Below are 13219 nucleotides of genomic sequence, written 5' to 3' on the forward strand. Positions count from 1 at the left end.
TCTGCAAATGTCAATGGGTGCTTTTTTTTTTTTTTTTTTTTTTTTTTTTTTTTTCCATGGAGGAATTCAATGACACATCTTTGCTCTATATGCACTGCCACGTCAGACACCATTTTTGTTAGACTGCCCCTCTGCTGCCATCTGTTGCATGGCAAGAGAAGGTAGTAAAATGTTTGAGGGAAGATTCGACCTCTACTGTCATACCATCAACAGTGGCCACTGACACTGTGGGCCAGGGTAATAGAATAGGAGGCATTACTTTTGAAGGAGCTCCCGTATAGCGTTACAGTTTTATTTCATACTGGATTTTATTAATTTTTTCGTATGACAATGTATTTTTATTTTAGAATCTTATTCTTTGGGCTAAGAGCTGTATGTATATTTCAAATTTGAACAAAAAAATAGCTTTGTGGATTGCAGATGAACACGAGGATGATATGTGAAGAGGTGAAAAGTAGGACAGAGAAGTAAAACAGGATGATAGATAAAATGTGATGTAATGATATGTAATGAAGCACATAAGAATCTGAAATGATTCCAATTTCTTACATGAAATAATGGTTTATGAACAGACTGTAAACACAGTATAGGGCCCTGAGATTATAATACACATATGAAAATATCAAGTCAATGCTAATAGCAGTCAGAAAGCATATATTTTTCAGGAAATTATGATGAAAGATAGCAAAAAGCAAAATCAGTATATCATTGTAGCCTTTCATAGTTTACTTGCACCTGAATGTTGCAGGCAGGTGTAGTCCTGTATCTCAGGACAACCAGCATAACTGGAAGAGAAGTTGACAGAGTTGATAAGAATAATCAGATGTATGGAATGGCTTTCAAAAAAGAAAACTATATAGACCGAGACTCTTTAGGATAGATCATTAAAATTGGAAGAGCATCAGTTTACAAAGCCATGACTTACATAGAAAATGTGAATAGTTGCTTCAATTTCTAGGAGAAAGATTAAGGGATGTTAAATTAAATGAAGAAATACCAGATTATGCATAAAGAGAAGAGTTGTTCCTCCCTAATTTCTTCAGCGTGAAGCAAATTCTGTCATGTTATGCTATGTTTGTACCATGTTTACATAATTTCAAAAGAGTTTGAATTTGTTTCACAGAAGATTCCTGAAAAACTTCTGAATACCAACATTATGTTTCAACATCTGTCTATTTGTGATAGTGTTTTTGGGAAGTATTGCTAAAAGTTTGGCTCCCTTCATGCTCTGTTCTTTCACATCTGCTATTGGCTGTTTTTGGAGACAGTGTGCTAAGCCAGATAGACTACTGTCTGTTGTACTACAGTTACACTTGTTGTATCTGTGTGAATACACAAGTCTGCTTAATACAAAACATTTTAGCACTGCAGTCTTTCCATTCCTAGATGGGAACTCTCTCTTTTTTTCTCCTCCCTAATGAAATAAGAGTACTTTGGGGGAATTATCTATTTATGTAATTATATTGCCAGTCTGAAAACTAAAGGTTGATGGGTTTTTCACCTTCACCTGTTTACAACTCAGCTGTCTCTGGGAACATAGTAAGTTTTCATAATAGAGTATAAAATGAGAATTAAGCTGATAGAACAAAAGTTACAGATTTACATACAAACAATCCCAAACATTTCCAACTACCTGTGTGCTAATATATTAGAATAATTCTTGTTATTAAAAAGATTTGCTTGGCCTTAAGTACTGTAAACACTAACAAATTAGTAATTCAGTTACTGTTTTTAGGTAGAAATACTATTTTATATTGCTCCCTTGTGTAAAATCAGAAAACATCATATTCTTGATAGCATATAACATTTATTTGCGCATCCCAGGAACTTTACTTGAGGTGTTTGCTTTCTCATTTTATGTTTTTCCTATAGAAATTCTAAAATGATAGGCTACTTGTGGCTTATTGAGTAGAAGCTAACATTTTACGTACATAAGCACAAAGGTATTCAGAATTAACTGTGTGGTTTGATATCATCATGCAAAACATAATACCGTAGCTGGAGTTAGGTGGCTGGGAGCTGATTTATTATATACACACCAGCACAGAGTTGCACAAGTGAAGTGGGCAGCTGGATCAGGGATTTGGGCAGGGCTCAGCTCAGGGATGTCCCTGTCTCAACTTAGGCTTTTCTTTTTGACAGCAGATTGTGTAATCATATGGGTGTGGTATATATCAAACAATATAATTGCTGCAGTAATTAGAAAGCAGGGTTACTGTGACCTTATGGTCATAAGTAGAGGCAAGTTGTTTGGTTTGTGAGCTAGCAGTAGGTCATATTCAGCAAGCCACATTCTTGACTCCTCACAGATTTTTCAAGTTCTCCCCTTACAAAACAGAAAAAGCCAAAAAGAAAAAAAAAAAAAAAAAACCAACAAAAAAAAAAAAAAAAAACCATTAGAAACTCTTCTAGTATTCCTAGGGGCTTTCACATTATTTTGTTTTTATAGGCACTTGTTGGTGATAAGACATTGGCGTTTCGATTGATGGATGCAGAGATGTACACAAACATGAGTGTGTTCACACCTCTAACTCCAGTTATTGATCGTGGAATTCAGCTTCATAAACTGATTCGCCTCATTACTCACACACTTGGAGGAGATGGCTATCTGAACTTCATGGGTAAGTAACCTTAGGAGCATGCCTTTCATTTTCTCATCTACAGAAGGCTTGACAGAGAAATAAAAATATATGATACCATCTTACAACTATACTATTATTTTTTTTTTTAATAAAGATTTAGCACAAATGGTAACACAGATTGTTTTCTGTCTTTAAGATGTATTGTAAAACAAGAAAATAAAATCAGTGGGGCCCCTATTTGTAAAATAAATAAGTTTCTTTAAAGTTTAAGGTTACTCATATTTATAGTTCAAGTGAGTATTTTAATTGTAGTTCTTCAGGTCTGTCTGTGTAAGTCTTACTTTACAAAACCAGGTTGTCTTTTGTCTCAAGATTTTTTAGAGTAGCATTGAAATAACTGAAGATAGTTCTTATTTCAGTTATTCGCTATCAAACAATTAGTGCCAGAAACTAAACTATAATCAGTTGTTTTGTTTCATTGCTTCCAAGTTAAGAGCAGGAGTTCAGTGAGATGTAGGCAAAGATGAATCAGAGACAGGATGCACATCCTGCCATGGAAGCAGGGAAATAGTGAGAGCTAGCAGTACTTCTTTCTTCATAATCTCTAAAATACAACTGTTGCATTGCTTTCTAAACTATTGCTACAAGTCCATCTCTTAGTTCTCATTTGATCAGCCAGTTAAAGTTGCATGTGGTCTTAAAAAATTAATATTGTTATTAGTTTTACATGCAATATTGAAACAATTTATGCTTGATAACCTCTTCCTTAATTTCTTTGCAAAATAACCCTTATGTTATCTATTGTAAAAAAGAAAAAATAAAATTACAATCCTGTAACGTGGCATGCCAGGTTTTATACAGCAGTTCTGTTAGTCACAGGAAAGGCAAAAAAATGCTGAAAGCAGTCATCTTGGATGATTTTCAGGCAATGAAATACTTGAAAATTATAGCTTATATTATCTTATATTGCCTTCAGTTTTTGTTGTTAAATGTCATTTACTGTCATGTTTGAGGAGAACTGGATGTACTTTATTCTCTTTTCTTAATAGTATGTTTTACATATACATAAATACATATTAATATGATTCTAATTAAAAAGAAGAAACCTTAAAAAGAGAATGCTGGCATTTCAGTACGCCTGTACTGTTCTGCTCCTCATCAATAAAAGAGCACTCGAAAATTTAGGTGCCCTGGTAGTGAGTTTGGGGATTTTATTTTTATTTTATTTTTTGAGAACTAAAGTAACTTTAATACAATGTATAAAAAACTTCATTATGTGCTACACTAGTAAAAATATTGCTTTCAATATTTTTTCTCTAGAGTGAAGAAGAATTAGTTAAAAAAAAAAAAAAGTGAGTTTTGTAGACAGGCCAAAAAATGTATAAGGTATGATGTGTGCTATTTCATTCAAACTAGTGATACTATGTAGTAGTTGATGAAGCAGGTGTTTAGAAAATATGTCTACTAAACTGCAGATGTCTCTGGCTCAGATTGACTTCATAAGGTTAGAGAAACAATAAGTAATTCAATGTGACATGTTAAATTCAGTATGTCGGTACAGGTTGATTGAACAGCTAATACTGTGTATCCTTCAGTTCTGGAAATGTTTCAGTAAATTATAATGCTATATGTAAAAGGTGAAAAAAATTGAATGTTGGATGAGAAAATGTATAAATTTAGTGTACTTAAAATGCACATTGTGACACACTATTTAATTAAGCAAACATAATGACAAGCAAGTTCTCTAATTTTCTATTTTGAGAGAAAGCTAAGAGTTAGGAAGAGAAGACTCAAGTGAGGTGGAAAAAGACAAGGAATCTCTTTTCAGAACTGGAGAAGGCACTCTGGTTGCCTCTGTGCATTCTTAAGTTTATTTAAAAAAAAAAAAAAAAAATTTTTTCTGAAAATGAAGATACCAAAGTGTCACAGAGTTAACTGGATCAATCTATGCCCATGATGGGGGGGGCAGTAGGCCCCTGCCCCTCCGACCCCACAAAATGGGAAGGGAAAAGGGATAGGGAGATGGGAGCTGGGCTCAAGGAAGGAAAAAAAAAAAAAAAAAAAAAAAAGCAACAATCTATGGAGGAAAACTTATTTTACTAATTATGATATCGGAATGCAAGATAACACAATATAATACAATTTAATTGAAATTAAGACTAATAAATCAAATAAGATAGGAGAGAGAGAATTCTTGAGACTGAGTCAAACCTGAAAAGCTTGCTACGGCTAGGAAAGCACCTTCCAGCATCCACTGCCATGCAGTAAGAGACCACCCCACCTGGAAGGGCCAGATCCCATGACTTCCATAATGAACAGGGGAATAGGTATCCAGAATTGGAGCATTAACACTTTAACTCCCAGTGCACTACATGATGTTATGAATGCAGAATACTGGAAACCAAAAAACAAAACCATGATACAAAGATACCCTACCAATGAAGATACCTTTCTCAATGCTTTGTTTGCCTTAAAGAAAAAGAGACGCCTTCTAGAAGTATTTTTTAGCAGAACTATACATGGGATTAGAAATGTGCTCTCAAATATATGCTTGATTTTCTCTTTGAAGACATGGAATAGCATTTGTGTACACCTGTATTGAAGTATCATTCATATTCTGTATGTGCAAGCAGATTCTTACTGAGAAAGTTCTTGCTATCAGATACTGATGGTGACTTTCTCCTGACACTAATACTATCTAGTTCTGTGCTTATTACAGTAGGAAACCACTTCAAAAATCCAGGAAGTTATCCTTGTTTGTTTTTTTCCTTCATGTTTTCAGGCTGTTTCATTTTTACTGAAGGCCTAATAGAGGAAAGCAGTGGCATATGGAAACTTAAATACAAATATAAACATTCTGTCATGTCAGCAAGTTACTTTCCTAGTAATATAAACCATTGGGAGTATTCTTTCCTTCTGTCCTTCTGTTTTTTGGGTTTTTTTTTTTTTTTTTTTTTTTTTTTTTTTTTTTTTTTTTTAAACACAGCTTCACAAGTAATCTCTGGGGTTTCTTTTGCCCATCTGGAATGGAAACTTAACCTAGAAAGGAAAACTTAATATTCTTGGCTGAATATGAGCATGACAGTGATTAACATTCTGCTTTAGGGAATGAACACAGGAAGGACAGTTTGCTTAATAATTATCATCATCATGAAGTAGTACTTGTTTTGATACTTGTGCTTTCATAGCAGGTAGGGAACAGCAATTCTACTGTTGTTGTAATTGTAATTTGTTGCCCAAGTGCTCTTCTTAGATGGAGATTTTAATACTGAGCAGAGCCATTGCTATTCAGAAAACGTTACAGGATTTTAGTAAATCACAGAAGTCTCGTTCTTTTGTGCAGTGCCTAAGTAATGCCACAGCATTCTCTCCTCCATGACAATGCTGACGTATGTAGATCATACACCCATGGTTGTCTGATCTTTAATGACACTTTAGGAGAAGTCCAAAGCATTCATAGTCTGTGCCTATATTATACAGTAAAAGTAATTTTTCTGTTGGCGATGTTGGTAACACTATTCAAATGCAAATGTATATGTTTGTAAATGTAATGATATTGAACTAAAACAAGCATATAATATTAATGTAATTCAAAGCAGAAGAAAAGTGATATTTACCTTTCATAGCTTGAAGATTCAAAACCAAAATAAATACCTTACAAACAGCTACAAGTTCAACAAAAATTCTTTTGATTTGAATCTAATTGCTAAATTGCAAAACAAGAATAAGTAGAAATTGTTGTAAGACTTCTAGAATATTACTGGAATATTCTCATCATACCTTGTGAATTCAAGAAACACTGCTGACATCCACTGGATAACATTTAAATAACAGTTCTAATATTTCATGCAAATTAAAGTTGAAGTTATCACTACAAAACTACCACATCTGTACATGCCTTCACTTGTATTTGACTTTATTTTCTGTTCTTGAAGAAAAACTATAGGCAATGTAGTAGTTCCCTCCAAGTAGGGAAAACTCTGCTGGGCATGCAGCTCTGCAGGGCACACAGAAGAGCTGTAGCAGTTCTTCTGTGAGTTTGTATTTCAGTTGGAAAGATTAACGTGGTGGAATAGCAAGAAACAAACGGGAAAAGAATGCTCACCTGTATCCAAAGATCTAGACTTGTAGGGAAAAACTTCACAACAGAGGGATCTCCAAAAAGAGATCCTTACCAGCTGGCAGTCAGCCCTGACGTGGGGGGGGTCTAAGAGGAGTGACGCATTGCCTTCACCTGGGCTCCCAGAGCTGACCTAATCCTTTCCCCAAGTGATCAATCAGTGGTTCAGGCTGTGACTCAGCATTTCCCATGCAGCTTGTTTCCCTGGATCTCTCTAGTACTATTTTGCATGGCTTTTCTGTAGTAAAATAGCTCTTAATTAGGGCCCTAGAGTCTTTCTCTTCCTGAAGGACAACTTTTTTCTTTTTCTTGCTTTTACGTTAAATAAATAAATAAATAAATAAAAAATCGGTAACTACAGAATTCTTTGCAGTCATGATCGTTGAGTGGTGCTATTTGTTAATTGAGTTGACATTTATCTGTTTCACTAATATCATCAAATCAATCTGTTCAGATTTCTATGCTTCCCACTTGTTAGTTCATTTAGACAGCAGTTTATCTATTTTCTCTATGCTGTAGGTTTTCTAATGCACTAAATAGTTCTTCTCTAACGTTTGATGTAATGAAACCTTGTTTTCTCCTGGGCCTTTAAAAAAAAAAATGCTATGCATCAACTCTTCCTTCAAATGAGCATTTTGCAGAAAGAAGCATAGATTTTTGTAAACTAAGGCATTTCAAAAGTAAAAAGCATTTATTAGGCAAAAATATATCAACAAACAAGGAATGGTATAAAAAGCATCAGTAGCACCAATATCATGGTGGGAAATACACATACAATTTGCTTGAAGACTATTAATTTCAAGTTTGAAATAATAAGGATGAATGAGAATGCTTTTGTTTAAAGCAAAATCTGTAGTCTCCTGATGCAAAACCTGAAATGCTATTTTTGTGAACTACTTTGGATAAAAAATAAACTTTATCCAAAACAAGGATATTCATTTCAAACCAAAGGTGTGGGTTTGTTTGTTTGTTTGTTTTTGTTTTTCTTAGGGATGTTGCAAATAAACCACTAGTAATTTTGTTGTGCTTATTACTGCTGCGTTCTGGTTTCAGTGTTCCTTATGACTTTTTTGATTGTGACCTAAAAAATGGCCTTTTGCAAGAGCAGATTCTCCTTGAACTAGCTCACTTTTGTCAACTCTTTTAGATGAACAGTCTTGAAATTGTCAGCTGGTAAAAAGACTGGGGATTAGGATATGTATTTTGAAGTCATTCTACTTAATATCTGCTAGTATTTCTGGCAAATGTGCTTTCTGTGTTGCCAGTTCTGCTAGATGTTTTAATATCCTGGTGTCTGGACAGTAACAATTAGAATCATTGAATCATTTAGGTTGGAAAAGGCCTTCAAGGTCATCAGGTAAGAGGCAAAATAAGAAAGATGTAATTATATATGTATTTTTTAGTAGTAATGGACCAGTTACAAAGTTGTTCTGCAATACGCTGTATATCAAAATTTGAGGAATGGGAGGGACTATCCAGTTATATAGGATAGGCTTTGTTAATTGCATTGAGAGTTTCTTCCAAAAGGTCTTCCAGTACAAATTGCTAATACTTGTATTCATTTACAGTTATGTGAAATAAGTCTCATTTCTATGCTTGTTCAAAACATGTTAGAAACTAGAAGAGAAGCAATTAGAGAAAGACTTTCATAAAGCAGAGCAATGCTGATATTTTGTTCCTTTGTATGACTCAGGTCTGCAAAGTATCAGGTATTCAGGTGTCATGAGTGGGGCGGATTTGTAGTCCATACTGACATTTTAATTACCATATATGGTTGGGTTTTGATGGATGAATTTCTAGTGTTTTTCTTTTTTTTTTTTTCTTTAACTGTTATTGTTTTAGAGAGATAATTTTTACACCTGAGTTATTTGGGGAAATTCTAGATCAACTTCTGATGCTCTTAATTAGAAGACGCTGTACAAAACCAAAAGGAAGAAAACAGTATTTTTATTGTGTAACTAAGTTGATCTATAGATAAGATTGTAATCCAACATTAAGGTCCCTGTTTTAATCAAAATGAATGTCTGCATTTCTGGAATAAACTGGTCTTGCTTTTCTTCCCTTCAGTTCAGTTTATCTCCAATAAATTTGTGTAATAATATATGCTTTTCATATAGCACTTAAGCAAAAACAAGGAGTAATGTTTATCTTCTAGTTCATCAGCTTCACTAATCACATGTGTAGTATAGGAGGCCAGTCATTTTCTGAATGCCATACGTCTACAGAAATATTCTACCTGATTAGAAACCCACTGGAGTTGCTAAGTCTCTCCAAGGCCATCATTTGAAGAATTTTATGTGTAACTACAGGGCATGGAATAAGAGTGCCCAATCCAAACAATGATAAATACATTGTTTGTGAACAATTTAAGTCATCAGCAAGGGTGGCCATTCATTAAAGAATGCATATGTTACGAACTGTGTGTCTCATCCATATCTATCCTGATGAAAGAAGCTATATGTGCTAAATGAAACCTAGGTGCTATCATGTTAAAGTTTGTCTTTTCTCTCACTGATGTTCAGAGTTCTTCATACAGTTTTGATGCTGACAATTTGTTAGTAGTCAAGTTTTATATTGCTTTGATTTTTTTAAGCTACTTATTTCTGAATCTCTCAACACTGAAAACAACTACAGCAGCCTTTTACCACAGCCAGATGTGTTTTATTTCTGCTTTTTGCAGTATATCTGTGTTCAGTGATCCAGAAAATGTGTAAGAATTTCATGGTCTAGTGATAAATAATTTTTTTTTTGCCCAAAACAGTGTACCAAAAAGCAAATAATTTCTTCTTGGTTATACTTAGTAGGCTGGCTTTAGAAGAGAGAGATGACATAAAATGCATTTTCCTTTACTTCCCAATCAAATAATAAAAATAACTGTAGTAAGCTGCTGTAATAGCATGCATAAGAATCTGTTCATCAGCAACCCTCCATTTGATGATACGTTATTCTTTCTTAAGGCTGGTACAGGGCAGTGAATAGCCAATTAAAACTAAACTGTATGGGTTACTCAGTAAGAAATTGTTATTTTGAGTCGTGACTGAACAGGTGACATTTTATATTAGTAAAGTCTGAATAGTAGACCTTTAAGCATGCATTCCAATTTGGATTTTAATGTGTGCTTTTGTGCTAATTGTGAATGAGTTCATCTCAGTAGCATCGTTAAATCTTCCAAAGCAATGTAGTTTAAACTGGGCTAACACCTTCTGTGGTGACACTGGAATAAAACCTTGTGTCTTTGAGTTCAAGAACTTGCTGTCTTCACAATCCCTATTTGCTTAAAATCTTCTCATTGTCTCAATTTTCTGAGGTCATCAATCTGACACTTACTTATAAATTTACTAGAATATGAATTCTAACACCATTGCATTGATCTTCAAGGGGCAAAGTATTTTCTGTGCAAATTTTCACAAGAAGTGGTAAATTCTGCAGTGGGAAGTATGTTAAGACAACTTTTATAAATTCTGAACTGTCTCTCTTATGTCTTGAGATCTTCAGTTTGAAATTTAAAACTATGCAGGCTTTGTGTCATTAGAACTATCATGCAAACTTAGACCACATACTTCTTGTGTCCTTGTTCTGAGGGCTTCAGAACTGGATGCAGTATTCCACGTGGGGTCTCAAAAGAGCAGAGTAGAAGGGAAGAATAACCTCCCTCAACCTATTGCTTTTCTTGATGCTACCCAGAATACAATTGGTCTTCTGAACTGCTAGCACACATTACTGGCTCAGGTTGAGTCTTGTGTCAACTGACACCCCAAATCCTTCTCCTCAGGGCTGTTTTCAGGTCATTCTCCACCTAGCCTGTATCTGTGCTTGGGATTGCCCCAACTCAGGTGCAGGACCTTGCACGTGGCTTTGTTGAACATCACAAGGCTGACATAGACCCACATTTGAAGCCTGTCCAGGTCCCTCTAGATAGCATCCCTTCCCTCTAGGATGTCAACAGCTTGACTTTGTCTGCAAAGTTGCTGAGGGTGCACTTAATTCCACTAACCATGCTGCTTACAAAGATGTTACATAACACCAGTCCCAGTACTGATTTTTGAGGAATGCCACTCACCACTGGTCTCCAATTTGACACTGAGCTGTTGACTGCAACTTTCTGAGTGCAACAATCCATACAATTCCTTATGCAGCATGTGGTCCATCCTTCAATTCCATTTTTCTCCAATTTTTTACCAGGATGTAACATGGGATAGTGTCAAATGCTCTGCACAAGTCTGGAAAGATGATGTCAGCGCTCTTCCTTTGTCCACTGACTTTGTAACTCCATCATAAAAGGACTTGACTTGTGCAGATTTCTACATTATGTGAAATTTGTTGTTATGGCTTCAAAAATAATAAATAGGGCTCTGCTGTTGTTACAATGCTAGCTGTGACTTGTCTTAGAAATTTAAGAAGCTATTAGTTGATATCCTTTCTTCCTGTTTATGGTGCAGAAGGGGGTCTCAATTAAAAATAATGAAACAGGCAGTCTCTTCAGAAGATGAAAACCATTTTTAATTGAGTAAGTTTTTAACTCATTGCTGTTTTTCAGATAAACTGTGAAATTTCCTTTTGCATATTTACTAGTTGCATTTATACTTACAGAACAATAGAGCAGTGTAATTTTTCATTTCCTCCATGTTTGATTTGAACACTGCGCACGGGAATTCATGACTATATCTTTTGCTTTTCTCTGAATTCTTAAATACAAGAAAAGAAGAACACATCTGAAAACAACACAGATAGCTGCTTTAAGTTCACGCTCATAGAGTCATAGACTGGCCTGGGTTGAAAAGGACCATAGTGATCATTTAGTTTCAACACCCCTGTTATGTGCAGGACTGCCGACTACTAGGCTGCCCAGAGTTCAGTTTTATAATCTCTTGGTAAGCTCCTTTGTTCTTGGTTTCTTCTTTTACATTGAAAATACTGACACAGATACTCTTGAACAAGAAATAGAAAACACCATGTTGTATGTATGAAGAAGTATTATTTTACCTCTTCAGTTCCCATTATGATCTTAATAAGAAAACAAGTAGTGAAGTGCGTGACCAGTATTTTTTGGCTTTGTAAAAGAATGAAATGAAACAAAAGTAATTATATAGGTAAATAAAACTTTGGGTAGTAAGTATGCAGTCCTAATTGTTTCAGAAGACTGACTTTTTTTTCACCTCAGTGACTTCATTTCTTTAAATATATTAAAAATAAAAAAAAAAAAAAGAAGAAGAAGAAGAAGAAATTAAAAATCCTTAATGAAATATATTAATCTGTCCAAATCAAAATTTTCTCTGTCAGTAATCTGCAATGATTTCTTCTCTGTATTGTGTTTTACTTTTGTTACTTTGAATTTCCATGCATCATTGCTAAAGGGGAGAGGAGAAATTAAATAACAGTTCTGGAAATAATGTTTTAAAATGAAATAGTGAATATATGCATACAAAATAAATTCCAGTAAGTACAAAAACTTTGGAATTGGAGCAGGAGTGAATATTAGAAACATTTTTCTACTAAAAAACTGCTCAAGAAAAAATGTTGGAGTGACTACTTAAATGAGTTTGGTCATTTTACACAGTTCAGAAATATTTGTTTCAAAAATTAAATTGTCATGTTTTAAGCAGCCATATTGTAATCTAGACCTGTAATTTGTTCTGATTCTCATTTATCAGTGTAAATTTCTGTATCTTAACTTGGTGTCACAGGGAAGACCTAAAAGCATTTGTTAGGTGTGTCTTGAAAGGATCCCAGTTCACCTAATCTTAAAACTTAGGGCTAAACTAAATGTGTTTCTAGTACAAGAGGAATATTAACAATTGTGGATATAGCAAATTCTGGAATTCCAAAACCAATGTAGCTGTAATTTGAAAATAAAGAACTATGACATACCCTCATAAAAACAGATAATTCATGGTGAATCCCAGTTTCTTGGAAACTAGATCTCACAGGTCTGTATAGTTTAAATCTATTTATTTACCTGTTACCTAAATCATTTGAACAGCATTTTTAGACTTTTTTCTAGCTTTTCTTAACGTTTCAAAAAATAAAAATAAAATAACCATCACGATTATCTTGAAGTCTAGAAGGTATCTGCTATTTCTGTTTGTAAACTCACACAGCTCAGCTGTTGTAAGCATACATATACCTTGTAGTAGTGTTCTTAATGTACGGGCTGATGCATGTCCAGTGTTATGTATGTAATAAGTGCTTCTGCCTGTAGTGTGGTTATTTGAAAGAACAGGGATGTACCAGTATCACTTAAGACAATGTATCTTTCAGCTCTTCTAATGTTTCTTAAATCTGTTTCTTTAAGCTATTACCTATGCAAAAAAGAATGTTTTCTGGTACAACTAATTTTTCAAAGAAAATATGGTAATGTTTAGTTGTGATCTAGTATGTCAATTACAGAATTCCCTGTAAATTTTCCCCTTCCTTATGTTTGGCAAAATTTAGAACAATTCATGTTTTAAGTTTGTTCTCCAAATATTACAATGATTTTTTTCTTTTCTCACTTCATGGAAACAAAAAGTATGATGAA

The 13219-nt window shown here is 34.3% G+C and overlaps 1 protein-coding gene across 3 annotated transcripts in view; it reads left to right on the forward strand.

Moving 5' to 3' along the window:
• The window catches only part of GBE1 (1,4-alpha-glucan branching enzyme 1), a 152786-nt gene that overhangs the window by 92347 nt on the left and 47220 nt on the right, over nucleotides 1-13219 (forward strand). For all 3 annotated transcript variants that reach the window (XM_048933938.1, XM_048933939.1, XM_048933940.1), the window contains exon 12: nucleotides 2450-2621. In XM_048933938.1, coding sequence (XP_048789895.1) covers nucleotides 2450-2621 — 172 coding nt within the window. The remainder of the gene's footprint in view (nucleotides 1-2449; nucleotides 2622-13219) is intronic.

The sequence above is a fragment of the Lagopus muta genome, chromosome 1, assembly GCF_023343835.1.
Source record: "Lagopus muta isolate bLagMut1 chromosome 1, bLagMut1 primary, whole genome shotgun sequence".
Taxonomy (NCBI): Eukaryota; Metazoa; Chordata; class Aves; order Galliformes; family Phasianidae; genus Lagopus; species Lagopus muta.